Raw genomic sequence first — 26,182 nt, forward strand, 5'->3', positions numbered from 1 at the left:
CCAAAACCCCCCACATACCGCCCCTCAGTTATCAGCATTAGTGTGGTGTGCGGCGGCTTGCCCCTCGATGAGGCTCCGTGTCACCTTCGGCTTTTCCGGAGAGTCAAAGGGACCCCCCAATTATTGTCGGCTTTTCAGCGTTGTGGGAATCTCCGGGGTCATATGCACGCTATTTAAAGTCCAAAAGACGCGTTTGTGGCAATAAAGACCGGCAGTTCTCCAAAACAACATCGCCGGGTTGTCACGTTGGCCCAGTCTCGCTGATAATAGTTAAGGCTTGGTCATTAAGAGTATGATCATCCAGTAAACACGACCGGTCAATCGGCCGAACAGGGTCAAATGTCAACAACACCTCAATAGTGGCTGAAGTAATTATGAGTACGCTCGTGCGGGGCTTCAAGATGTTCGGAGTCTCTGGTTGTGAAGATGTGTCATCTTTGTTCTATTGTATCATTTCATCGGCATCTACTGCATTGATCTCGGATCATCGAGCGCCATAAACAGCGAATTCGTCCCCTCAAAGTCCGCAAACTGCATCGCGAACCCAAAGTCCATCTCGTTGTCGAGAATGTTCAACGGGCCCCAGTAATGATTGAGTTGGAGCATGGCATCAGCCGGTGGCATCGCGGGAATCTGTAGATCTGCGGGGGTCGACGCGGAGAACTTTTTCTCCGCCTTCTGGATGGCCTTGTGTAATAACTTGGCTGACCTCAGCGCGACAACGCACTCGTCCATGGTCTCGAGTATTTCAATGGCCATGCCAACTAACTTCAAGAGAGGCTGCACCTCGGGCTCTGTCGCTTCTTGTGTCACGTAAACTAGGATCATGGATGCTGCGAAGACAGTGTATGTTGTGTTGTAAAACCTGTGAGACCGTGGAATTAACAGGGCGGCTCATTTACTGATCACAAACAGTATGGAAAGTACTGACCATGTGCGGAAAAAGTCATGATGCTGATACGTCTGATAAATGATTTCAATGGTCTGCTTCGCAGACTCAAGGCAGAGGTGGATGCCTTCCTGCGAGCCCGGAATGGAGGCCCGCTCCGCCGAGGTTGATGTGAGAATAATCGACCCAAAGAGGAGTATCCTTATGTTGAGAAACCCTGCATGGCATTGTCAGATACGGCCCAAACCTCAACCGCAAGCGAAACCGGAGGGTAAAACTCACGCATAGTCAAGACAAGCCTCTGCCTCTTCATCCACTGAGCCTCCTTGACGCTCTTTAGCGAGCGCGGCTCGACGGATGTGGTAGGGCGGATAGGCTCAGGCAGACTTTCCGCCCATCGCTGCAGATCCTGGTCGATTTGGTGCGCCAGGTGGACGGTTCGTGGTACCGTCGTCTCCGGGAGATAGATCCCCAAACAGATGCTTCGGATGATTTTGGAGTAGTCTACCATACTTTTGATGATGGCGCATGAGGGTGGGTCTACCAGCTCTAGACTACCGGAATATTCTGTGTCTGCTTCGCCAATGACAGGGAATAGTCGGTTGTGGTATAAATCTGCGCCGAGTGTATCTGGTCTACCCATCGAGAAGGACATTTCTCTGAGAGGGAAGTTAGCATGTCTTTCTGCCTTCTCGGCACGAGCCGAACTTTTGCTCCGGCTAGTAGTCTTACGTTTCTAATGAATAGAGACCCCTGTTCATATTTGTCAGTCATCTGCAATTCTCTAGACTCTCATTGCTCGGCATCCTTACCACCACGTTCTTGACTCGGCTCTGAGCTCAGCGGGTTCCTTCTTGACGTCGGGTCCGGGTTCTCGATTTATGCCCATCGCAAGCGCCGTTCTCACGGCAAGACCGACGTACATGTATGCCCCTGTTCAGAAGTTAGTACAGCAGAACAAGTCTCCAACAGCTTCAAGCACTCACAGTGAGCATTCAGCTCGTTCTGGCACACTTTGGCCTTCCAACAACGTCAGCGTCGAGCATCCTAAGTCGTGAAGCCCTAGACTCACCAAGAAGACATAGCATTGAACCATTTCCAGGTCCGTAACCATCCCCAGCTGATCGCACCGCCTCTTCGCCTCGTCAAAGAACTTCCGGCTCCACTGCAGGTTCTCAATCCCATCAATCGGTTCATCTTCCCGGACGCCAATGAGTGCGCCCAGCGACAATATGCTGTAGTAGAGTGCAATAAAGCTGGAAGGCTCCCGCGCAACGTCCGGCTTCGACCACAGCTCCTCGCACCGGTCGAAGAAGATCTTCTTGTCGAGAATCGGATGGACAAAGTGTATGCTGGAGAAGAAGCTCTGGAGAAAGTGCCGGCACTGCGGGTAATGCGTCACCGGTCTCGCGGCCGACCTCGGCTCGGTGGCGGCTGCGGGCGTCTGTGTTTGGTCTGCCGAAGGCGAAGAGAAGGCCGGGTTGTGCAGGCTTGAGAGAAGAGTCCCAGCGTCGGAGTCAAGATCCGGGGAGATGACTGGTTCATCTCCTGTCCGTTGGACGTGTGATAGTAGAGCGACGGAGGATGAGCTGCCGTAGAACTCAACGTTCCGCGTGTGCCGGTTGACGCCGGAGATCTCTTGGCCGGCCGCGTTCCGTGACCGGGCGTTCGATGGTGAGCCGGCGGCGGTGCTCCGTGATGGCCGTCTCTGGAGGCTGCAGTCCGGGGAGAATCCCTCTGATATTTCGGGGACGTTGGCGGTGACTGAGGCATTGTCATCGACCGACTGAGCCTTGACGGACTCGGCGACTGCGGAAAGGCTCTTGACCTGCTCTTCTAGTTGTCTCACATATCTGAGAGGTGCCGATGAGGTAAGCTAAAGAGATCAAAGTTAAGTTGCCAAGGGAGCGCATACTCTGGAGTGTAGAGCCTCCTTGACATATCCTGGCCTTTGTAGACACATGTCGCATTCCGATCTAGTTTCCCGCGGTTAGCCCTAGGAACCCATTGAGGCATTTTTGCCGGCAGAGATTTCATCATCGTCGTGGACAAACCTACTCTTGCAGTAGGTGCAAGGATACAACTCATCGCACTTGTTCTTCTTCGCCCTGCAGAGATCGCATGCGCGGGCGGCCCGGGGGCGACGGACCTTGATCCCCGAGTTCTGCGTCGTCCGCTGGGTCTCTGCAGCAGCAGCAGCGTCCATTGAACCAAGAACAAATAAGAAAACAAGACTGAGGTAGAAAAAAAGGTATCAGGCCAGAATCAGATGTTCGATGACTTCAGAACCGGAACACCCGCCGTCTTTCGTTTGTCGATGGAGATCTTTTTGGTGGATGGGAAAGCTGGGTATGCGTTATGCAGGAAAAAGGTGTGAAAACAGCCCGCCTGCTGTGCTCGCCGCGCGCATCCGAAACGCTGCCGGTGCCGCAGGAACGTGGGAACGCGCGCTCCAAACGATCGACCTCCACCCCCGCACAAAGTGCTACGACGGACGGCAAGCAGATGCGGGGAATGTTCTGTGGGGTAGAGTAGTAACGCCGGGGAGAAGGTTCAGGGAGAGAGGGCAGCAAAGAGGCTATGGATAGAGACTAGGAGGAGGGGGCTTGGGGGTGAGGGAGACGGATCGAGGGAGACTGGGGAGAGGTTCTTCAAGCAAATTACATGTGTCTCTATTGGTAAGCTTGGTCAGCCGACACCCTAGTCTCCCGATCTTCGGGGATGTCCTGTTGAATCAAGCATTCTCAGCTTGGAACAGATTAAATCATGAGCTTTGTCACTTTGTGATAGTATGGAGTTGACTCAGGAGCAACCTCACGTGGGATTGGGCTGTGATGACGGCAATGCGACTGAGTCGCGCATCAAAAAAAGGGGGAACCGATGGTCCAGGGAGACAAAGTCATAACTCGGCGTACTATCAATGAACCATTACCATTCGATTTCATCTCTCTCCTACTCCTGGGTTGTATCAGACGAACATTGAGCATCAGTATTCACTGCTTCTCTGCTCCCTAGACTGACCCATCCATGCCTTCTATCCGGTCAATTCGAGTCAACTCCTTCTGCCATTCTCACTCTTTACTGCTTACTAACGTCGAGTTCCCCTCTGTGCGGGGTTACAGAATCCCCACTTGTAGCCGGGAATTCCGGTTTGTTTACGTCGGCTTTGCCGCCAGTGTTGCATCGATCGAGAAGGGCCGAAAACGTGCAGATGTCCAGAACTTACTGTCACAAAAGAAGGTTGATCAACAAGCGATTGTGGATTCATGTTCAGCGATTGCAGGACACAAGGATTTTTTTGAAGCAACTGCGGCGAGACCCGCTTAAAGAGTTTTTTTTCCTCATTTCCAGTTCTCTACCAAAACAGTTTTCGATACTCAAAACAAAAGTCGTCCCAAAACAGGAGATAGGCCCATAACTAAACGCACACACACGCGTCTGTCGGCAACATCCCGCGGGCCGCGGCCACACATACAACTCACTTGGTGTCCACAGGACCCAGGTTGAGCTTGTGGCTTTCAAACTTGCGCGCCGAGATGCCCTGCTCAAACATGATATCCAACTCCTCAAACGTGCGTCCCTTGGTGCCCGGAACATCAAAGTAGAGAACCACCAACATGAGAATGCCCATGACAAAGAAGATCCACCCAATGTGACCGCCCATGTTAAGCTCGTCCTGGTTGAAGAGGTACGGCAGGATGATGGTCCAAATGGTGGACACGATGGAGGAGAAGGCGAAGCCGATACCAAGCGACTTGGCACGGAGCTTTGAAGCGGAGACTTCACCGGCCACGGCCATGGAGGCACCCACTGCGGGTCCGTAGGAGATGGAGGTGAAGACAAGCGAGACTCCAATCGTCAAGAGCGAGGCGTTCGTCTTGGGGAACGCGGCAGCGACACCCATGGTGAAATACATGGCCACGCAGATAGAGACACCAAAGAACAGGAGCGGGCGGTGGCGGAGTCTGCCCATCATGATGGAGTTGACGATGGCGGAGACGACACCAGCCGCGATACCGACCTGGACGAGCAGGAGGACAGTCTTGCTAGAGAGACCAGTCTGGTTGAGGAAGTAAGGGGCGTTGGACGACAGCACGGCACCGGCAACCTGGGGGATGTAGAAGCAGATGAGGATGATGCGCGTGCGTCTCCAGTTGGTGCCCTTGAAGCAGTCCAGGTAGGAAGCGGCCTCCATCTGCAGGCGACGTTCGGTCTCGACATTGTCGATGATCTGGCCAAGGCGCGCATCGATATCTTCGTTCGGGCCGGAGAGTCTCTCGAGTGCCTTGCGGGCGGCGTCGTGCTTGTTCTTGAAGACCAACCAGGTGGGCGATTCGGGAACGAAGGGGAGACCGAGGAGGATGAGGCCGGGGAATGTCCATGCGGCGGCGAAGACGACACGGAAGGCGGCCTTGTCCATAATAGCAACGCGGGAGAAGCTGGCAGCGATGGCACTGAGCATGCCAAGGTTCTGTTTGCGTTTCGGTTAGAGTTATGTTCCTCAGGTTATACTTATTGTAGGATGTTGATAAGACTTACGAGCATGATGGTGTTGATAGACAAGCAAATGCCTCTAACGGGCAGGGGTGCAATCTCGGAAACATAGGTTTGCGTGGTAGAAGTCAAGAGACCGACAGCAAATCCAGTGACAATCTTGCCGCCCAAGAATTCCGGTGGTGTCACGGAGATGTAGCTGATGGCAATGCCGGCAGAGGCGATGACTGATGCCAAAGCGAAGACGGAGCGACGACCGAACCAATCTTGCATATAACCGGCGAAGAGAGAACCAAACAACATCATGACATTGTACATCGCACTCCAAGCAGATTGCCAGTAGGCGGGAATAATGAGTGTTCCATTGACTTCAGATGCAAAGGTCATCCTAAAGAAACACAGTAGTTAGTTTGTGATTACTCGTTGTAGTCTTCAGGGGTTTGAGGGGCTTACTGGAATGCCGGCATGGCCAAGCATACTGAGAGTGCCAAGTTTTCGAAACCAATCAAAGTTGAGCCAACTGAATTCCCAGAGTTAGTTAAGTTGACAAGTTTTCCATCAAGAAGAATTACTTACAGTTGGCGTAGATAGTCCACAGCAACACCTTTGGGTTGTCCCAAAGACATTTCATGGGGCTCATGTGGCGATCAGCCTCACGCAAAGCCTCCTCATTGTGCTGAACGTCGACCTTGTCGATTATAACATCGCTCTTGCGAATGTCATCGCGAGGCGAAGTAGGTGACGAGTCCATTGTGAATTAGAACTCTACGACCGGTTGGTCGTTGCTGGGTTGCTTCTGTCGGCGATGGAGTTACGCCGACCCGGAGTCTGGTTCGAAAATGTGCCTACGTTCCAGCGTAATGCACAGTGGCAGGGGTGGCAAAGAGGTCTGAAGTTGTCAAAGACGGGATGTCGGTGACTCGGGTTGCCGATTTGAGGATGTTGATGGGATGGGATGTCTGTCAGTCGATGCCAGAACTCAGATGGGCTGATGGATAAAGTAGGCTCGGAGGGTTATATCAAACTTTGACCGACTTTACAGTTGCACTGAGGACTCCTGGCGAACGCTGGAACCGGGATCGATCCGGGCAAGGGTCGGAGTTCCCGGCTGCACCCCAGACTTTCTTCAACACTTTAGGGTGGCGGGGACCCCGGATGGTGCTAACTCGTTTTGACCGGCACATGAAAGAGTGGGTGGCTTAGGTTTCTGTCACGCTTGACACGTAAGTGTGCAGCTGATGCACTATGTTATCCATAGTATTTCTCTTCTTGGTCGAGTATTGGATTTGCGTGTCAGGTTTTGCGTTGTTTACTACCCGCTGTCAATTCGACCGAGACACACTACAACTACAGACACACGTACGGATCATCCGAATTCACGATTGAGTTTCGTATAGTCTGAACTTCATGCATGAACTCGATGACTGACAGTTTGGATGATTTACGGCTCAAAGGAAGCTGTAAGTCTCACTTGGCGCAGCCAACCACATTTCTCAATCGAATTTGCAATTTTCATGTAGTTAGTTTTTGAGCCAGATGAGTCCATTTCATATTGACCACCTTAGCTTCCGCTCAACTAACTCCTTTTTGCCCCTGGCTCACTTTTTGACCAAGCTCTCCAAGAAGTCAAAGCCTTCTCTCTGAAGATTCCAAGTCTGGGATCCCACCTTCATCTTGGCGGCAAACGTATGTTCCTCGCCCGGAATTTCCCTCAATTCAGATTTGACCCCCTTTTCCTTCAGCACCTCGATCAAATCTTGGCTAAGCTCAAGGGGCACCATAGTATCCGCCTGTCCATGCACGATGAAAGTCGGCGGGAAAGACGGAGTGATGTTTCTGATGGGGTCGACCGCATCCCAGTTCTTGTCAGGAACAATGGTGTTCATGACATTGCCGGTGGCTATTTGTGTCATCGCAAACGCCTGTCTCGGGTCATCAAAGTTGGGCGGCCCTGGCGCCTGACCTTCCAGTGACACTCCTCCAAGAATTGGCACTGGGTCTTCGTCAAAGACTTTGTTCAAGAATTCCTGTGTGAGACCTTTGGGCAATTTTGCTGCTACGTGCGGCAATGGTTTCTCCCAAAACGCGTGGGTGAAGTTGCTAGGCCCGTACATGTCATAAATACCAGCAACGGGGCGGTCAACTCCAAAGCCCTGTAAAGTGACCATGGGTTAGCATGGACGAATCTGGTAACTGTAATGACTTGCAGACACTAAGTTGCATGAACTTACCAAGGCAAGGGATAGAGTGCCGCCAGACGACGTCCCAAATGCAAAGACATGGTCAGTGTCAACGGCATATGATCCATCAGCATTAGCGTCAAGGGCCTTCTGAAGACCACCATCATACACCCATCCCAGGAGGTCACGACAATCTCTCATCGGCCCATCCAGAAGCGTGACTTGAGGACACAGACGGTGATTAGGGGCTATGACAATCCAGCCTCTACTAAGGCAGTCAGCTACTTGGTCCTTGTTGATCATCTTGGAGGAGCCGAGATGGAATGCGCCTCCGTGGATATTGATGACTAGACACACGACTGTTAATCCGAAGTGACTCCATTGGACCTTTGGTGTGGCCCGCCATGCAAGGGTTGTGAGTATACATACCAACCGGACATTTTGCCTTGTTGGTTTCCCCAAGCGGCGGGGCATAGACATCCACATCGATCTCTTGTGACCCTATGGTCTTGTAGACTGCACGGAAAGAGGCTGGGCTTGCCATGACGAAAAAGTTGTTGGTTTGTCGTGTTCTTGGCTGGTAAGGTGGCTTTGTCTTAGTGGCCGTGACCTCAGGAATGACAGCAGCAGTGACAGCGGCAGTGATAATTAGAGAGACGCAGAAAGTGCAATCAAAGAAAGTCCGGGGTAATGATGTGGCGGGGGACAACCTAGATAGCTTAACAATGGGAAGCAAACTGGAGACGCGGCCCACGAGGCTCGCTAGAATCTCCCACCGAGCCGGGCTTCCGGGCGGCGGAGACCGCGTGGCGACGTGAACGTTGGCTACGCCCATTGACGATTGTTCGAAACAGCGGAATTTCCGCTACTGTATCGGGGCTGTTCCGGATCCGTTCCCGGGATATCCGAACTCCCGCACTCACGAGCCGAATTGGGGGGCCTTTACGAGGGGCAGCAAAACATGTGGTCCCGGTGGGCGGCGTCAAATAGTTTCCCGTCGAACTCGAAGTAGAGTTAGAATGCGGGGAAGCGAAGCTCTGTAAAAGGCTGGACTGGCGCCGCTTGCATCCCCGGAACGTGAAGAGAGCCCATCTTCAGCAAACCCCCTCAACAACTCCAAAGTCTCCAACTTGTGTGTCCACGATCCAGAGATCTAGACCCTTGACAAACGCCCCCACTCACATTCTCTTACCCAGCATCTCCATTCTCTCTTCGTTGATTGGACAATTCCACAATCACTTTGCCCAACATGAGCATTCCCGTTCTCTCCACCCCTCCTGATGCCAGGACGAGCTACATTATCGACCAGCTCGAGGGTGAGCGCGTCACGATCCCCGGTAGCAAGGGTGTCTTCAGAATTTTGGCCTCGTCAAAACAGACCAACGGTGGCATCGCCGTCTTCTCAAGCGGTGCCGTCCTCTCTGATGCGCCTGGCTTCCACTGGCACGCCGAGGCGCACGACGTCTTCCTAGTGACCAAGGGATACCTGAAGCTATGGAACGGCGACAAGTGCAGAATCATGGGTCCTGGCGACTTCGCCTATGTTCCCCCTGTAAGTCTCGCCAACACTGCGCACTTGTGGCGTTCGCAGCTAATTCGATGACAGAAAGTTGTACACAACCCTGAGCTTCTCGGGCCTCACACAGAAACCCTCGGGCTGGTTGCACCGGGTGACTGGGTTGACTTCTTCCGCTACGTCGCGGAGCAGTATGAGGGTATCATTGTGCCAGAAAATGACAACCGTGACCTGAAGAGCCTGTTGATTCCCAAGGTCATGGCCGCAAAGGATCGGTTCGACGTAAACTTTGAGCGCAACTACACCCCTCCTGAAGTCGCAGACTGGCAAGAGTCAGAAAATGTTCTCCCCGGCCCCTTGGAGCCGTACTTTCTCCGCGCCAACACCGGCCCCAGATACATCCTGGGTGGTGTGCTTTCCAGACCCTTCATCAACGCTTCCCAGTGCAGCGGCAAGTTCGCCATCACCAGCCTCGAGTCTTCCAAGCTATATGAGAAGTCCCCGCTTGCTCGGTGGTTGACGTTCCCCGAGGTGGACCACTGCTTCTGTGTCCAGGAGGGTCTTCTGAGAGTCAAGCTCAAGGAGTCTGGATCATGGACTGAGGTCCGGGAGGGCCAGACCCTCCTGGTCTCTGCAGGACAGGCGTTCACATTGGAGTACGGCTCTCGGTTTGTGAGATCTACAGTCTTCACGAACGGCCCGGGTATCGAGACTCTCATCCAAAATGCTGGCGAGGCCTTCTCAAGTTTCGTCCTGCCGGAGGAGAGTGCTGCTTGGCAGGAGGAGAAGATCAAGGAAGCTAGTGCGGCATTGGGTGTTGTGGTTGAATCATTGTAATTAGCTAGATGAATGTGCTTCCAATGCTCACTGTTGGGAGTCTTAAGAAAATGAATTATGAACGTTACTCCATGTACTTGTTACACATCTTTGACAACTGCGAGTGTGACTTACCTTGAAATACATTGTGTTTGTATTATCCTAAAGAAACCTGAACACGGAAAAGTTTCGCGACCTAATGTACTGGTCATGTCAATACCATCTAATACATTTCAATCCTTCCCATCCTACTCATTGTAACATAGCCTCGTTTCACCCGACGGCTTGGTATATTCTGCAGTGCCTGTCTCGCAATCTTCATTGATCTCAATCAAGTAATAAGCCATAGTCTTGTAGAATATTTCGTAAATCTTCCCATGCCCCGATCTGATTGGAATCCTCAACACAAAAAGCTCACTCAGATGTTATTACTCAGCTGTTCTATCATTCCTTTTGAGCTTTCGAGACCTGCTTTCGGAACATGATGCAAGGAAAATTTTTGTCACGATTCATGGTGAGTGGCGGACGTGGCTTTGGAGGCGTCTCTGCCTGGCCGTACGTTCGCAGTGCTTGCTCTCACACTACGGCTTCGCGTCCTTCGCCACAGACACAAGAAATGGTCTCAGTATTCCTTGACACGTCTTGGGCTCTTGGCAGTTCCGAGGCCATGGTTCGGACTTTCCACGTACTTACTCTACGGCTTGTAAGATCGGAGTGCGTTGATATCACTCACTTCCCATACCTAATCAAAGATGAAGCCATTCGAAAAGTCATCACCTGAGCTATCACTTCAGGTCCTTCCAGGGAATGGTCGCGTCAATGACGTATGCCATTATTTGTGTATTGTTCCATTAAAGGACAAACTCGAGGTTGATGCAACTCCGGGGCAACTTAGCGCTGATTCTCTGGCAACCACGCTTCCCATCAAGCGACCTGACTCTCTGCCCAGAACACATAGATCTTGGAATTCTTACAATAGAACCCCGTGCGCGGAATCTTGCCAGTATCGAGAGCGCTCTGGATCTCTTTATCTGCACCCTTCGTGGCTGCGATGCCGACTGCGTAATATATGGCTGGCAGAAACTCGTCCCTCAGTGTCTTCTGAAGCTTTTCAGCGTCTTTGATGACCTCGTCCACAATCCACTTTGGGCTGGACACGTTGCCGCGCTCGCACTTGAGCTCGATGATGGTGCGGATACCGGAGCCATTCTGCAGAACGAGATCTGATCGCTTGGTATTGCCATCATAGACACCGTCCTCGCGAGTAACTCTCAGATTTGGGTAGCTTGACTTGATGAAGTGGGCGATCTCGACTTGAGCCCAACCCTCCCAGCCACCCTTCTCTTGAGAGGCATTTTGGATTGTGTACAGTACACGGTCGCCGCTGACTAGCCCGTTAGTCTTTGTTGCGCCATCGTTTTGAATCCAAAGGTAAAGGATATCTCGAATGTCTGTGAAAAGCTTGGGTTTATCTTCTTGGTCCATCTCAATGTGTTGAATGAATCGAAATTTATGACCGTAATAAGAAATTTGACAGTCTAACGAGACAGTGGGAGTATCCACTAATGCTGTGTGTTAATACCGTGCAAACGATATCGAGAACCGCCCGAGCAGGCAGCAGAGGCAGAAGCATAAAACAAATAAGAAATTTGACAGTATGTATGGGGCTTGGCTTGGCTAAGTAGTTTTCACAAACTAAAAGGTATGGTATCAATGAACAAGGCTAAGATTAAGATGTAGATCTTGACGGTTTACATAGCTTCTCGCTTATCAGTCTATCAAACGATACATTACTTGAGATCCAGCTGAGTGGCATGCTGCTACAATGATCCACCACTAGACCCCTTGCCGAATCTTATTGCTAGACCTCAAGCGTTCGTCGCTAATGTAGGCCCTGCTCGGTTGAGAAGATGTTTCAGGCCAGCTAATTGAACACCAAAAGCTAGCGCCAATATTCTCAACTGTGGTAGAATGACACGGTGGGCATAAAAACTCGGCGCTGCAAACAACGGGCCAATGTCCAAGTTCTCACCTGATGAAGCTGAAATGAACAAAGGTATTCAATCCACACATGTCTGTGATAGTGCTCGCATGTCTGGATCAGGTCATGAGCCCGACGCGCGGAATGGCAAACGCGCTCTCCTAACGTTAGTAGAGTCCACGGCCAATTTGAGGGGTAACCTCGTGGCTGGCTGATGGGCTGAAAATATCTCAGGCCACTCGTAGCTGAATCCAATCCCAAATCATAACGTAGCTATCATCAATTGCGGCCATTGGTTCAATACCTCAACTACCTTGCACTTATCCGTACTTGGTGAACATGAGCTGAAGCCAGTCTGTCGGACGATCTCATGTTTAGATACATAGATGTAATTACCAAATGGTGAGACATAGAACAATGCATTCTCAGCTAGTAACATGCTTCCTCTCCAAGCACAAACTTGGATCCTGTATACTATTTCAGATTAGTGGATTCAATGTCCAAGAGAGGGGAACAAATACATGACATCAGCTTGATAAACAAATTCTGCGTCTCCTTTGACGATGCACCTTTTCGTGCTGAGACGTAATCGCTTCTTTTCGCCCAGCTTGAATGACTTGAATAAGAACGAGCAAAAAAGGGTAAGCCGGAACTCGACCCCTCCAAGACGCGGGAGGCCGACCGATGAGGGTTTCATCGTTTCTCAGCTTATGTGAGTGGGACATACTGTAATTCGTGCAGATGCAGGTCAGGAAGCAGGGGAGACTTGTTGGCATTTCTCGGTGTCATATCTCATGTTGGATGGTCCAAGATCTGCCGACATATGCGGCAAACTGTTAATGACGCCAGTTGACTTCGGCTGCCTGCCGGCTGCCTGCCAATTCGCATTTGGGCCGCGCCAGATTCGGTGAATAATCCCGTGACGCCGTGTATGTGCATTCGGTCCAAGGTCAACTGGATTTACCGTGAAAATGACCCCGTATAGGCCATATCGACTGATTTCCTGTCATTAGCACAGCAGACGCATCTCTAGGCTGGTTCAGTTCGACCCCCAGCATGAGCACCGAGAAATGTAGCCACACCGGTGGTGAATTCTTTTTCCTTCTTTTTATCTGTAATGCCATCCCAATACCATGTAGATAGTACAATGCCCGTGTTTTAAAGCCTTACTAGATGCTGGAGATAGACATCTGAATCTCTCTGCATTTAGTATGTGTCCATATCTATCCCTGAACTGGGTGTGGATAGCCAAACCTCACATTTGAGCTTCACGCTAATGCAGAAATGAGCAAATGGTTTCTCTGGCCGGTGATAATGATGTTGAGCCTGTCACGGCGGATATTCCTGCGTGGCGACCCAAGTTCGACCGCCTCATTGCCTCGGGTCACGAAATGGGTGTGGCTCTGCTGTAGCAAGGGGGCCAGGCAGGCTCTCAAGACTGGTAACTATTCGCCTGATTTTGAGGCTTACACGCGATTGGATAATCCGAGTGTCCTTCCAACAGCATCATGCGATATCACGAAGCATGTAGATGTTCATGGAATCGATGTTGGTGCTGCGTCAGTGAAAGTGGAAAAACGTCAAGTTTTCGGGAGTGCATTCCTTTCTAGGTGGTGTGTGCTAGTCACTTAGTGATTGGATATGGCAGTGATGATGAAATCGTGAAATAGAAGCGTCTTCCAGATATAAAAAGCCCGGATTCCTGACCACTTCCGTCACACAACTCAAACCTATTTTTCATCCATCAGCACACTCATCTCCCTTTAACAAATTCATTCCATCTTCTCAGTCTTACTGAGTCCCCCCATCTACACGTCTTAAAGACCGCCGCAATAATGAACCAACAAGCCACGTCCGAGGTCCAGCCCACTGGCGTAGACCACCGCCGGCTCTTTTACGAGCCTATTGTTCTTGAGTATGCCTTGCAAGTAGCTTGCCGTGCCGGTCAAGATGTTTTCAACGGGACTCCGAAGGTGGAGAACGATTCCCTTGCGACGCAGGCCCAGGTCTTCCGCTCCTTTGTGGAGAAGCTAGCTCAGGTATGCGATAATGAACGTGGCGGCAAGACGGTAACTTCATTCACTGTCCTCGAGGGGGAGGACGGCCCAGAGTTTGTCTTCGCGTCGAACCACAGAGACGCCGACGAACTGTCTGAGACCCAGCAGTTCGCTGAAGATACACTTACTCTTGTGGGCAAGAATCCTACTGGTCTCAAGCCCAGGCCCCTCGCCAAGCAGGTCTTGTGGAAGATACTGCTGTTCAATCTGCCACGTCTAGGCATCTACCTAGACAATGTCGGCAGATACCTGGATGCCTGTATTGACGACTGTGACAGACGGGATGCTTCAGAAGGTAAGAGAGCCATTTCTGATTGATTTCTGTCTGTGAAGTTCGCACTGACCTCATTGAAGGCCTGAAGGAGGAACTTCTGAATTTGAAGAAGAAGGCAGACTTTCCAAGGGACCTAACATCTGGAAACGTCCAAGACAAGTGTAAGTCAACAAGGGAGTGTGGTGAATTCTTTCAGTAAAATCAGCAGCATAGCTAATCCAAGTGCAGTTCTGTGCGATTGCGAAAAGCTAATCAAAGGGGTTGTGGCTATCAAGAACACCCAGATCGATCAGGCGATAATGAGAAACGCCAAGGATGGAGAAATCTCCGAGTCGAAGTCCTGGTCCGAGTTGCGCCACTATCTTGGACGACTACTCTCCTTCCGCCAGGCGGCAGATGCCATAATTGGCACTCATGAACGCCTACCGAAGCTCTTTCACGACTTCAAGTTCACTGCTGTCCCATCCAGCGAAGATGCTGCCAGACCAATGACAAAATCCAAGTCTATCACCGCGGCATCCATCATTGAGAACATGATTCCAGTTGATGAAGAAGAGGAGCGAAAAGAGTTCCTTCAGCACGCGGTCGAAATGCAAAAGTTCGGACTGGATAGCATCATCCAGAGGCAGATCGGCAAGCGCACCTTTAGGCCGCGTGTTCACGCCGAAGTACTCGTTCATAGCTATCTGCTGAGCCGCGATCTGCAGCATCCAAGAGACTACTTTAACAGCTGGAAATACATTGGCAGCAGCAAGCCCACTTGCAGGCTCTGTCACTACTACTTCAGCGCACACCCTGATCGCATGCAAGTGAGGAAGAGTCACTTCAACCTCTATCCAAACTGGCGTCTCCCGGGAGTCTTTGAGTGTGCCGACTCTGGCGTCCCCGACGCCAAGACCCAGCGATTGCTCGAAAAGATTACGGAGAACGTGCATGATGATGTGAAGAGGACACTGGAAGAGAAGCGACCCGTCGGAAAGAACCATGACTCGAATACGTTTACCACACTGCCGGAGGGCTTGAATGGGTACGCGTACAGTGACACCGCGAGCGTCAGCGAGGCTGCCGCTCAAATGGATGACATGGAATTGAACGCTCGTACCGATGGCGACAGTGATCAGCTGGCTGAGTGCGGGGATGATGGACCCAGCGTGGTTAGAGAAGCGGATGAAGAAGTCGTGGGTAATACAAGCGGAGGTGCACCATTGAACGCTATGGGTAGCCAGAATTCGGCTTGAAAGGACTGCCTCAGCTGGAGCTGAAGATCATGAAGATTCTTGAGTTATTTCTGTGTAAATCTGAAATGGCTGTAACCCAAATTGAGAAGCATCAATCACTACCTTACCTAGATCTACTAAGGTAAGTGCTCAAACATTTACCAATCCTCAGGGGCCGGGGTAGCAGCGGGAGCATTGTAACCATCGCCGCTGTCAGTGGTGGTGCGGATCCGGGTCTCGAAGCCGGAGGGAGAGCTGCCGCTTCCGCTACCGCCGATTCCGGGAATGGGGAGGCCAGTGGGAATGATGCCGCCGATGCCCCCACTTCCTCCGTTACCGCTGCCTCCGATGCCGGGAATGGGAAGGCCGCCGCTTCCGCTTCCGCTTCCGCTGCCACTGCCGCCAATACCCGGGATAGGAAGGCCGGTAGGAAGGGCACCGCCAATGCCGCCATTTCCACCACCACCAAGAAGGCCACCGATGCCTCCCTCGCTTCCGCCAGTGGGAAGAACGAGGCCCTTGTCACCGCCACCTCCTAGGAGACCGCCAATACCGCCCTCACCACCACCAGGGAGGCCGGTGGGGAGAATGCCTCCAATGCCGCCGCTACCACTGCCACTGCCGCTTCCACCTGGGAGACCTCCAAGGCCGCTTCCACCGCCAAGGGGAAGACCGGTAGGAAGAATACCTCCAATGCCGCCGCTGCCACTGCCGCTATCGTCACCTCCATATCCTCCTCCACTGCCACCGCCGATTGGAAGCCCAGTAGGGAGAACGTTGCCTTTGCCACCGCCAAGGATGTCACCAATGCCACCTGCGCTACCTCCCCCGCTACCTCCTCCGATGGGCAGTCCAGTGGGGAGAAGGCCACTCAGGCCACCGCTACCACCACCAATACCGCCTGGAAGGCCGCCAATTCCACCCCCGCTGCCGCCTCCGATGGGCAGCCCAGTGGGAAGAATGCCGCTAAGACCACCGCTGCCGCTGCCGCTACCGGAGCCAGGGAGTCCGAATCCACCGCCGCCACCAGATTTGCCGCCGGTCTTTCCTCCGGATTGGCCACCGGTGGTTTCAGTAGGGCTATCGTAGCTGCCCTTGTGGGCCAAGGCGCCGGCCGAGAAGGCGGCGAGAAAGGTTGCGAAAACTGTGCCCTTCATTTTGAAAGATTGTGGATGTGACTCGGTGTCGCTGAAATGTTGAAGTAAATGATGAAGATAGTTGGAAGGAATGAGAGTGTAAACGAATGTTCAGCTTTGTGCCAAGAATAGAATGGAAGACTTGCTTCGGAATTGAGAAGAATGAAGGAATGTTTGAGGCCGTGATGCGATGATGAGAAGAAGAGATACAACAACTTTGCGGAAGAAGTTCTCGACTTATATACATGTATCAACAGATCTGGCTGGCCACTGTCTTGCCACTCCCAGGTGGGATAAACATTTGTCAACACTCACGGAAGGCTGTAAATCACCGATAGAAAGGTGAGCTTACTGAGCTAAGAGTAATGCGACATGGTTGAACACTGAAAATAGCGTCATGTGGAAGTTGGTCTTGGGCAGTTCAGAGAGACTAGACGTCCAAGTCGACATGGAATGAGCGCTCAGACGAACCGAGGTCGCAGCGTTTTCCTCATTTGCACATACTTGCGCCATTAGTGGGGGCGTGGTTGTTTGATGGATGTTGCTCAATTCTAGTAAACTCAGCTAATAATCCTGGGGGTGGAGCGGGAAACGCCTTGTGTGGTGATGCCGGCGGCGGAAGAGGCAAGACTGCTCTAGATCCTAGATCCCTCAAGTGCTCTGGATGAGTTCTACACCAGGGCCAGGCACAGTAGTTCCCTTAGGAGTTGATGGTGTGATGATTTCGGTCAGTGCGGGTGGCTTGAATCATCCATGCGCTGTGGTCCTTTCTAAGTTTTCCCTCGATCTTAAGAGTAAGCTTTGTGATGAGGGTCGACTAAAAAGAAGATCGCCCACTGTTTCGAGTCGAAAGCGGCGTCTAATTCTCCGAACAATATCGAAGCGTTTCTTTTAAATGAGAAATGAGGCAATTGACCGAGGCTGTTTCAATATGATACTCTAGGGCGAGGGGGAAGCAGCGCACATCTCCCGCGAAGCATAGTCCTTTTGATTAAGGCTAAGGGTCTGTGATACTTTAGCGGCATTCTACAACAGGGGGAGTGCCGTCTTGGCCATCGGATGGCAGGCGTCTCGCTTGAATGACACCAGGGACATGAAGAGTTCTGAGTCTCAATACGAATTAGCATTTGACTACTAACCCGGAGCATAGTTGCGACGAACATCATGAAAGAACCGCTCTCCAGGGAGACTTCTCGCGCTGTTGACATTCCATGTGACCATCACCGAAGCGCGTTATGGAGCGATTCTCGCTACAGAGTATGCCAGTTAGAATGACATGGTTTCAAACTGAGGTGACTTGTACAACAGCTCAACTAAACCACTGCCCTCACCTGAACGGTTGAACCCATTTCAACGCTTTCTGGAGTACTACTCGACATCTTCATTCTTCATGATTAGCGCAATTATCCCCACAGCGGGGAGCTTATAAGGTTCAATGTTAGAGTGAGGGGAGCGGCGCCTCGTGGTGAGACAGAGCTAACAGAGGTAGAGCCCCTGAAGCTGATCAGCCAACGCACGGGTAGCAGGCCCGGAACATTCCGAATGTTGGCCGTTGTTGCGTCTGTTCAAGATGGTTCCCAGTAACGGAAAAGGATAAGATTGAACTGAACAACCACAAGATGTCAGTAGGCATAGAAAGGCTTTATACCCGATTAAAAGCTGCATGTCAATGTGTAAGCTACCACTATGCGATAGCTTGTACCTAGACGTAGAATGAGGCCTCTATTCTTTTGACGGTGAACTACCTTAGTTTGCAATTCCATCGAGAAGCACAACGCGACATTTGATGTATTGTTTGGGCACGGGAGCAACACCGTCTTCTCGGTCAAATTTATGTGGCAGAACGTGCATGCAGTCTGTTCACCAGCGACTTATTATTATCTTCGATGTTGGTATTTGTAGGTATGGATGATACATTATCTAAACGACCTACTGGCTACTTGTGTACAACTGTTGACGACGGGACTCTGAGCTAACTTACTGCACTGGCAATGAAGTTCCGTTCGTGTCATTAACCCCATTGGAAACGGGCTGGCTCAGAACCAGACATCCCTCAAAATACTTTTGCAAATCATCAAAGTCTTCGAGCTCACCAATCCACGCGACATACTGGTCGGGTCGCACAACCACAACGCAACCCCTCTGCTTGTCAACGCCATAGTTCTTGTATGCATCTCCAAAGCCCTCGTGGTAGCTCTCATCATCGACGTACACCTTGTTGTAGTCCCAACCAGTGTGCGAATCGAAAGGATGCAAGATATCAGGGAAGTCTCTCAGTAGTTCCGTGTCGGTGCGCTTCGCAGAGTGAATAGTCAGAACCTCAATGACGCTATCAAGGGGAGCGTTTGCAGGCGTGACCTTGCGGAGGAAGTTGTCGGGGGCGTCGAGAGCCGCGCAGAACTTGTCTACACGAGCCTTCTGTGACGCATCAAGGATATTACCCGCAAAGAGCACGACGCGGAAACGACCGTCGGCCTTGAGAATCTCCTGGAAGTGCCAAGGGCGAGCGCAGGCTTGATTCAGGACCTTGAAGCTGTTGAAGCGCATACCGACGGGCAGACCAGTGGCCAGCGCTTGCTTCTTCTTGAAGTCCTCCTCGGAAATGGAGGCGACAGACTTGAGCACCTTGCTGCCGTCACCCTGCTTCAGCGAGTCGCCGGCCTTGACGACCAGGTTGCTGGCACCGTAATCAACAGAAAGACCAGACGCAAATAAGTTGCCCTTGAGGAATGCATCCTTGAAGACCTCCATGCTAACGCCCTCCTCGTCCAGAACGTCCTTGGCGGGGCGGCCGGAGAAGAGACGGCTGAAGCGGTGGTCGAACTCGATGAGGTCCTGAGCAACGCGGCGGCGCTCGCTCTGATAGGTACTCAAGATGTCGCGCTTCGCGATACCCTTGGCGGCGAGGGCAACTTTCCAGCCGAGGTTGTATGAGTCTTGCATGGAGACGTTCATGCCTTGGCCGGCCTTGGGAGAGTGGGTGTGAACGGCATCACCGGCGAGGAAGACACGGCCGTGGGCGTCGTACTCGGTACCGACTCTTTGACCGATCTATTGCAGTTAATAAGCAAGAGCCATTACAGTTGTGAAATGCGCCCGGTATCAAACTCACCTGATATGCAGTCCACCAGTCGCAGTACTCATACTCAATCTTGTACGGGCTTAGAATCTTCTGCGCAGCGCCGAAGATGAGCTCGGGTGTGATCTTGGAGCGGTCTGCTCTTCCAGACGCGTCGGGGGCGACCTCCTTCAACTGGATGTACAGGCGGACAAGCTTGTTCTCTCTAGGAATGACCATCAAACTGCCGTTCTCGGCGGAGTGAATGGCACAACGCATGCGAATATCGGCTGCGTAGGTTCAGGTGTCAGCCTCGCATCCACGTCAAGATGATTAGGGGGATAACATACGGAAGTCAGTGATGGGAATGATGTCCATGACGCCCCAGATGAAATCAGTAGCCTCTCCATCCAGCTCAAAACCAAGAGCTCTCCGAGTCCAACTGCGAGCGCCATCACAGCCAATGACATACTTGGCGTGAACAATCTCACTCGCGCCGGCTCTGTCCTGGGCCTTCTTGAGCAAGTCCGCCTCGTCATCGTCCCGGATCAAGTTGCTCCGGAACAGGCCGTCAGGGATCTTGCTCGCGTTGGCAGCCTGAGGAGGGGTAGACTCTTCCTCGTTCAGTGTGCGAAGCTTGACTGTCACCGGATAAGCGGCGTCATCGTCCACTTTGGACAGGTCAATCTCCAATGACTCGGGGAGGACCCCCCGCTCGACCTTGATCGCGTCCTTGGAGTGCTTCTTGATGTTCTCCAGGAAGAACCGCTCGATGCGCCCCTGCTGTAGGACGATCTGCTGGAAGCGCGAGAGACCGACGATGGTGTCCGGGATTCTGTCGCTGCGGCGAATAACACCATCATTGCCGGGGTTCTAAATATTGTCAGTATCGTTTTAATCAACGGCCTTGGGGTGATGGTGGGAATGGTCACATACCCACATGCAAATCTGATAGAATAAGTCAGCGTGAGACATTCGGTAACAGAGTTGTACTTATCATCCATACCTCAATCATGTGATTGGCCTCTTTCCAGGCCCGATCCGCGAAGCCGAGCGAGTCAAATATCTCCAAACTGCGACATTGGAGTCCATCCGCCTGGCCGCAAAAGATCTTTGTGTTTCTTTTGTCGACAATGCGAGCGTTAACGCCGCAATGCGCCATCCAGGCGGCTGCCATCAACCTATGCCGGCATTCACACTCGTCAGTCCGCTAGGCATCAAGGGTTTGGAGAAAAGAAAGCGTCATGTCACGCTGTTTGAACTTACCCCGCAGGGCCGGCACCGATGATGAGCCTGTGAGAAGTGACGTTAGTGAAATGTTGCTTAAGGAGGACTCTTTTGGTGAGGAGACTGCCAGTGAGGATGCTTACACATCTACGTTCGATTCCGGAGTGGCCATGTTTTCTTGGCTTGATCCGGCACGGCGTTTACAAACTTGAGGATTAAAGTTTGGCGTTTAGGGAGTGTAGAAATGCGAGGGAATCGAGGGAAAGAGAGTGTGCGCTGTGCGTTGAAGACAAGACGAAGCGGGATGGCTCGCATATGCTCAAGTCGCGGGGTCCGTCAGCATCTTGACTCGTCTTCAAGAGACCCCTTGATGAGCAGTCTTGGCTGGGCCTCCACACTCCCATGTGATGAGCTCTTCCTCTCTCCCAGACCAACCCAATGGGTGCAATGGTTGGTCGAACGATGGATTCGATGCGGCAGAGGAGCAGGATGCCGTACCACCACCATCTCCAGAATGACAGCAGGGGTCTTCAACGGCGCGCCGGTGGGACCTTGGGCAGCGGGCTCATCACTTCAGCGCCCGGGAGCGTCCCGCCGACAAGGGCTCGGTGTTGAAAGCGCCCTGGGGCCGCGGGAGGGGGGACGATTTGTTCCCCTTTCTGGCTCGAGTCAGGACCGAAATGGAAAAGCATGATGCTTGTCCGTGCGCCATTCATATGGACAATGGGGCCGGCCCTCGTCCAACGGTTGGAATGGCGCGCCGTTGAACGTGGGGGCTCGTTGATGATCCATCAAGACTACGACGACGAGGGCAGGCTGGATGATACATGACCGGAATCCAACAGAGCAAGGAGATTTCTTTGTCTCTTTGCAAATCACCAGAGTGGGGGAATTACGCAGCGCTCAGGAAGCAAACATGATAAATGAGTTCATCCGAGTTCCAACGGCAAACTGAACTGTTGGATATTGGATGGGAGACAAACTTGACTGCACTAACATTGGTGCAAAAGTCCTGGGGCCCGGCCCATGCCGGATTCCCCGGAAAATTGATATCTGACATTCCATCTCGCCACCAGCTAGCTGGTAACTTGTGTGCTTGCCAGGCAGTATTTCTTTTTCCCAACACCATGGTCAAGGAAACGGCTAAGCGATGTGCTTCAGGTGATATCGTCCCTAATTGCCAGCCTAGATGCGACTGGAGGAATGTGCGTTTCTCGCCGACGTTGGCGAGACGGATTCGCAACCCGTGGAGACCACGGAACGGCTCTCCCACTAGCCCGCCCGTTAGCGATGGGTCCTTTGTTGGGTCAAGAAAAGCAAACGGTAACCGTAAATTGTGGACGGTGATGCATCCTGGGCCCGCGGCGTATCGGCGATCCCACCGGCAGTTACTTTTAATGGCTGGTTGAGCCTTTAAGGTGACATTTTTGCATTGCAGGAGCGAGATGATGGGACAGGCACATCGAAGGATGTAAGCGATCATTTTCCAGAGATTTGATAACGGTCGGACTATTGCCGCGTCAAGGCCCAGATTGACGGGCGTTCTGTTGCGCGAGTTAAGAGTCCATTGTAACGCTTATTCGCGGGCAGACGATGTTGTCTCTCCATTAGGTAAATGGAGTATCGAACCCCGGAACCCTTGGGCAGTCGTTTCCACAACGGAGAACAAATCCTGGGCAGAATTATCTGCAGATTCTCGCATAAACAATATCTTGATTCGTGCTCTGCCACGTCTGTATCCACACAATTACCACCTTTTTACAGCTTGAATACCACTCATTGCCGTCGTTGGAACTAGAAATGACTCGTCACATTGTATTATCACAATGGAGACACTCTGGCGACAACACTCCAAATGGTAACCCAGCGTTACAAAAAGGGTGAATAGCTCCCGACATTACGAGGCGTTGATCAGTGCTCCTACGACCGGGGCCCCGAAAGAAGATGGATTGATATGCTGCACCTCAGGCGTCCCAGCAACTGGGTTCCTGACAGGGTTTCAATGCGGCCAAGAAGTTGAGATTGACATTCCTACAGTTCCATTGGGCGGCGAAGGAATGCAGAATGTGACAGAACCGAAGTACGGTACATCCTTTTTGCACCGCAAGCGAGGTCTACTGCAGACACTGGAAGCGCGCAACGCGGGAAGACGGCTACAGGTTCATGGGAACTTGTAAGACGTCGTTTCATGCAACATACCAAGGACAACTGCAGGGTAGCCGTATTGGATGGTGAAGAGTATGCTGGTCCAGCCACCAGGGTTCAAGACATCACTAACAATGAATGACATTCTCCCGTCACAGTCCGCCAATTTTGATGGAGAATTTCCGTTGACGGGACTCGATTAGTGAACTGTCTAAAACTTAGCTCCAGTATGGATTGGTTCAGAAATCATGGTGGCGTAGCGCCACAGGTCACACTTTCAATCAACAGCAAGGATAGATCAACCTTTCAACTTGTGGCCCTGAGGAGGACCAACGTTCCCGGCTGGCTCTCCGGTTCCCCGGGCAAACCTTCGATCGGACGGTTTGGTTCTCATCGTGTGGTACTCAGAGTGGGAAACAACCGGGGCACTTCCCTTATGCCACTGTCGTTATCGAAAGCGGAGCTGGCTCCGTGACGAACTGCCCCCTGATCCTCTGGGGGTGCTAGTAAACGGTTCACGGAGCAGTCCGTACGTTGACACCGTTCGTGCCTTGACCACCTTCAGTCCCATTGGAGAAGTGAAATGTTCATCATAAGCACCTAATTCATACCTTCCCCTGCCATGGCCTCACGATCGGCATGGTCCTTGCTGGATATTGGGAACACTGAACCAGGAGCACCGGACAGGGAACAAGCACAAGGTCTTCAGGGAGAAAGAAGAGCAGGGACATATGAGCGATTCAAGCTGCCATACGCACGGGGCTAAACGTTCAGTTCCATCGATTCGGTCTCTGTTCAGAGTTTTCCTCGGGTAGTTATTTACACTTTGTGTTTCCCCTTGATCTCCTTTCATCGACTTAGCTGCTGGGTCCGGCTTTGCTTCTTCTGTTTCTACCTCAGGCGGTTTTCTTTTCGTTAAATTTATTGTTTGTTGGCAAAATGTCCGCCGCCGAAGCAAATGCCTTCATTCAGGAAGTCTGGGGCTTGCAGGGTGCTGCCTATCTCGTGGTCGGATTACGATATTACAGCCGAGCCTCTACACTGGGATGGAGGAAGTTTGCTTGGGATGACGCCTTGATGTTTCTAGCAATTGTAAGCATCATCGTCTCCAAAGCAACAAACATTCGACTAATCCCTCTACTAGCTGGTGTATACTGCGGAATCAGTTGCGGCATATTTTGTTGTTGCGTACTGGAAAGGGTTTGCCAACAATGGCATGACTGACGACCAACGAGCTTCTCTAGACCCAACATCACCAGAGTGGCTCTTGCGTGTCAACGGCTCCAAGACACATGTTATTGGCCTTCTACTATACACCACTTTGCTATGGTTGCTGAAGGCTTGTTGGGTAGTTTACTACTCTCGTCTTACGTGAGCGAATCTGCAATTCTTCTCCTAGATCATCCACTTTGGTGCTAACATCTGCCAGTGACGGGGTTCGTAAGATGAAGCGAGTCATCTTCTGGGCTATGATCATCATGCCCATAACCTACGTTGCGTGTCTGTTGGTCGCATTTATGAAATGCATTCCATTCCAGAATCAATGGCAGATCCACCCTTCACCAGGGAGTAAGTTCAGGCACTATCTCCTAGAGTAACTGGACTAACCGAAGAAAGACTCTTGCATGCCTGCCGTTTCTATATTGCAAACCACCTTTGTCATGGCCATGGTAAGTTCACTACTCTTAAGGTACTATTGCACCATGTCCTCTCTGCATGGCTAACACTATAGCAGAATACAGTAACAGACTTTTACCTGATGGCTATTCCGCTTCCTGTAAGTTTTGGATGGAAATGTAGTTGATTCGAATCGTGAGCTGACCTGACGTTTCGTAGATGGTGTGGAAGTCCCATCTGCCCTGGAGGAAGAAGGTGACTCTCATGATCATGTTCAGCGGTGGCTTCCTCGAGATGACGTTCGGTATCCTTCGTTGCGTCTCGATCCTTACAGTAAATGAACCCGGTCCACGCTGGTCCCGAGAGTCACTAACCAAATTTCTTTCCCAGGTTGGCGACACCGATCCCGCTCAATCAGGCTACTGGTCTGTCCGAGAATCTTTCGTTTCCGTAGTCCTTACCAACATGCCCATGGTCTACCCCCTCTTCAAAAGCGTCATCGACAAGAGCCGCAATGCGAGTACCAACAAAAGTGGCGCCATGGGTGACAGCCAGGGATACCGCTTGGGCAGCTACCCAGGCAAGCAGGGACCCCGAAGCCACCCTCTTTCCATTCCAAACGAGACGACGTGGGGATCAGACGAACACATAGTCTCTAGCAGTGTGGAGAAGAACATTGCCGGTGGCGAGGAAGCCTCAATTGGCTCTACGGATAAGCCTCAGAGCCCTTACTTGCCTCAAGGATCGAACATTGCGGAAGTTGCAGCAGAACCCGTCAACAACAATCGGCAATCAATGAGAGCAAGGCGTAATCAACCTGATGTTGACCCCAACAAGATTGTCGTCACAACGGAATACACTATTTCGAGGGCAACGCCTGACCCGCATGGGCCTAGGATGGGGAGATACTAACGGGACAGTACTAGGAAACGAAGGAAAACTACCTGAGATTAAGAGATTTCACTTAGTAACAGCATTTCCATATTATATAGCGATACCCAGTGATAGGGTTCTCATATCTGTGCTGCTAGGCCAAATGAATTGACTAGTTGAAGCGGGTAAGAAACATTGTATTTTCCACTTCCGATCTGCATCTTAACGCTTTGCCACTCTGTACATATAATTGATGTAAGCCACCCCAGAACTTATCACCCAACAATGTGCCACAGTGACTTGAAAAAACAGGAGCTTTGCTACATGACGAGGGACTTGCGCAAAAGCGTCCGCAACGTGACATTCCAAGCCACCGATCAAGTTTGATGTGTTGCAAATTTCTATTAAGGGCATGTAGTGTTGTGAAAGCTTGTCCGCATCAACAACATTGAGTAGATAACCACGAACTCTTTGGGAAGAAACCTCTGCACGCATGTCTGGCTACATGGCCTGTGGACTACGTGCTAACCTCAGGTATGTCCTTATCTTACTATACCTTAGGCTTACTCGATATAAAGGGGCGCAGACCGACCTAAGTTAGATTTCTTGTTTGCCTCTGTGGATTTGACTCAATTTTGCGGGTGTATCTACTGTTCTCGAAGCCAGGCACAAGTAAAAAGCACTCGCAAGAAGTTTGGTACA

The 26,182-nt window shown here is 51.6% G+C and overlaps 9 protein-coding genes across 9 annotated transcripts; 3 read left to right on the forward strand and 6 right to left on the reverse strand.

The window, feature by feature from the left end:
• Positions 1–465: 465 nt before the first annotated feature.
• On the reverse strand, positions 466–3,095 carry CPAR01_11994 (uncharacterized protein; the record flags this gene model as incomplete). The annotated part of the gene is made up of 9 exons (XM_060496252.1): positions 466–865; positions 932–1,106; positions 1,172–1,548; positions 1,622–1,642; positions 1,702–1,822; positions 1,876–1,909; positions 1,962–2,742; positions 2,805–2,865; positions 2,948–3,095. 9 exons carry the CDS (start codon positions 3,093–3,095, stop codon positions 466–468), a joined length of 2,118 nt encoding a protein of 705 aa, XP_060345037.1.
• A 1,272-nt stretch (positions 3,096–4,367) lies between these two features.
• Positions 4,368–6,134, reverse strand: CPAR01_11995 (uncharacterized protein; the record flags this gene model as incomplete). The annotated part of the gene is made up of 4 exons (XM_060496253.1): positions 4,368–5,360; positions 5,429–5,771; positions 5,837–5,903; positions 5,960–6,134. The coding sequence occupies 4 exons, from the start codon at positions 6,132–6,134 to the stop codon at positions 4,368–4,370; spliced, it is 1,578 nt and encodes a 525-aa protein (XP_060345038.1).
• An 847-nt stretch (positions 6,135–6,981) lies between these two features.
• CPAR01_11996 (uncharacterized protein) lies at positions 6,982–8,398 on the reverse strand (the record flags this gene model as incomplete). The annotated part of the gene is made up of 3 exons (XM_060496254.1): positions 6,982–7,536; positions 7,615–7,922; positions 7,993–8,398. The coding sequence occupies 3 exons, from the start codon at positions 8,396–8,398 to the stop codon at positions 6,982–6,984; spliced, it is 1,269 nt and encodes a 422-aa protein (XP_060345039.1).
• Positions 8,399–8,812: 414 nt separating this feature from the next.
• CPAR01_11997 (cupin domain-containing protein) lies at positions 8,813–9,916 on the forward strand (the record flags this gene model as incomplete). The annotated part of the gene is made up of 2 exons (XM_060496255.1): positions 8,813–9,115; positions 9,170–9,916. The coding sequence occupies 2 exons, from the start codon at positions 8,813–8,815 to the stop codon at positions 9,914–9,916; spliced, it is 1,050 nt and encodes a 349-aa protein (XP_060345040.1).
• A 903-nt stretch (positions 9,917–10,819) lies between these two features.
• Positions 10,820–11,380, reverse strand: CPAR01_11998 (uncharacterized protein; the record flags this gene model as incomplete). The annotated part of the gene is made up of 1 exon (XM_060496256.1): positions 10,820–11,380. The coding sequence occupies one exon, from the start codon at positions 11,378–11,380 to the stop codon at positions 10,820–10,822; it is 561 nt and encodes a 186-aa protein (XP_060345041.1).
• A 2,331-nt stretch (positions 11,381–13,711) lies between these two features.
• On the forward strand, positions 13,712–15,445 carry CPAR01_11999 (uncharacterized protein; the record flags this gene model as incomplete). The annotated part of the gene is made up of 3 exons (XM_060496257.1): positions 13,712–14,228; positions 14,288–14,368; positions 14,436–15,445. 3 exons carry the CDS (start codon positions 13,712–13,714, stop codon positions 15,443–15,445), a joined length of 1,608 nt encoding a protein of 535 aa, XP_060345042.1.
• A 137-nt stretch (positions 15,446–15,582) lies between these two features.
• On the reverse strand, positions 15,583–16,581 carry CPAR01_12000 (uncharacterized protein; the record flags this gene model as incomplete). Its single annotated transcript, XM_060496258.1, has 1 exon — positions 15,583–16,581. The coding sequence occupies one exon, from the start codon at positions 16,579–16,581 to the stop codon at positions 15,583–15,585; it is 999 nt and encodes a 332-aa protein (XP_060345043.1).
• A 1,956-nt stretch (positions 16,582–18,537) lies between these two features.
• On the reverse strand, positions 18,538–21,017 carry CPAR01_12001 (phenol hydroxylase; the record flags this gene model as incomplete). Its single annotated transcript, XM_060496259.1, has 7 exons — positions 18,538–19,611; positions 19,673–19,908; positions 19,969–20,491; positions 20,555–20,566; positions 20,625–20,799; positions 20,885–20,911; positions 20,989–21,017. The coding sequence occupies 7 exons, from the start codon at positions 21,015–21,017 to the stop codon at positions 18,538–18,540; spliced, it is 2,076 nt and encodes a 691-aa protein (XP_060345044.1).
• Positions 21,018–23,929: 2,912 nt separating this feature from the next.
• Positions 23,930–25,519, forward strand: CPAR01_12002 (uncharacterized protein; the record flags this gene model as incomplete). The annotated part of the gene is made up of 6 exons (XM_060496260.1): positions 23,930–24,082; positions 24,135–24,361; positions 24,420–24,559; positions 24,608–24,660; positions 24,726–24,767; positions 24,827–25,519. The coding sequence occupies 6 exons, from the start codon at positions 23,930–23,932 to the stop codon at positions 25,517–25,519; spliced, it is 1,308 nt and encodes a 435-aa protein (XP_060345045.1).
• Between the last annotated feature and the right edge of the window lie 663 nt (positions 25,520–26,182).

Source organism: Colletotrichum paranaense (genome assembly GCF_030867605.1).
Source record: "Colletotrichum paranaense strain IMI 384185 chromosome Unknown Scaffold_10.1, whole genome shotgun sequence".
In the NCBI taxonomy this organism is placed as follows: domain Eukaryota; kingdom Fungi; phylum Ascomycota; class Sordariomycetes; order Glomerellales; family Glomerellaceae; genus Colletotrichum; species Colletotrichum paranaense.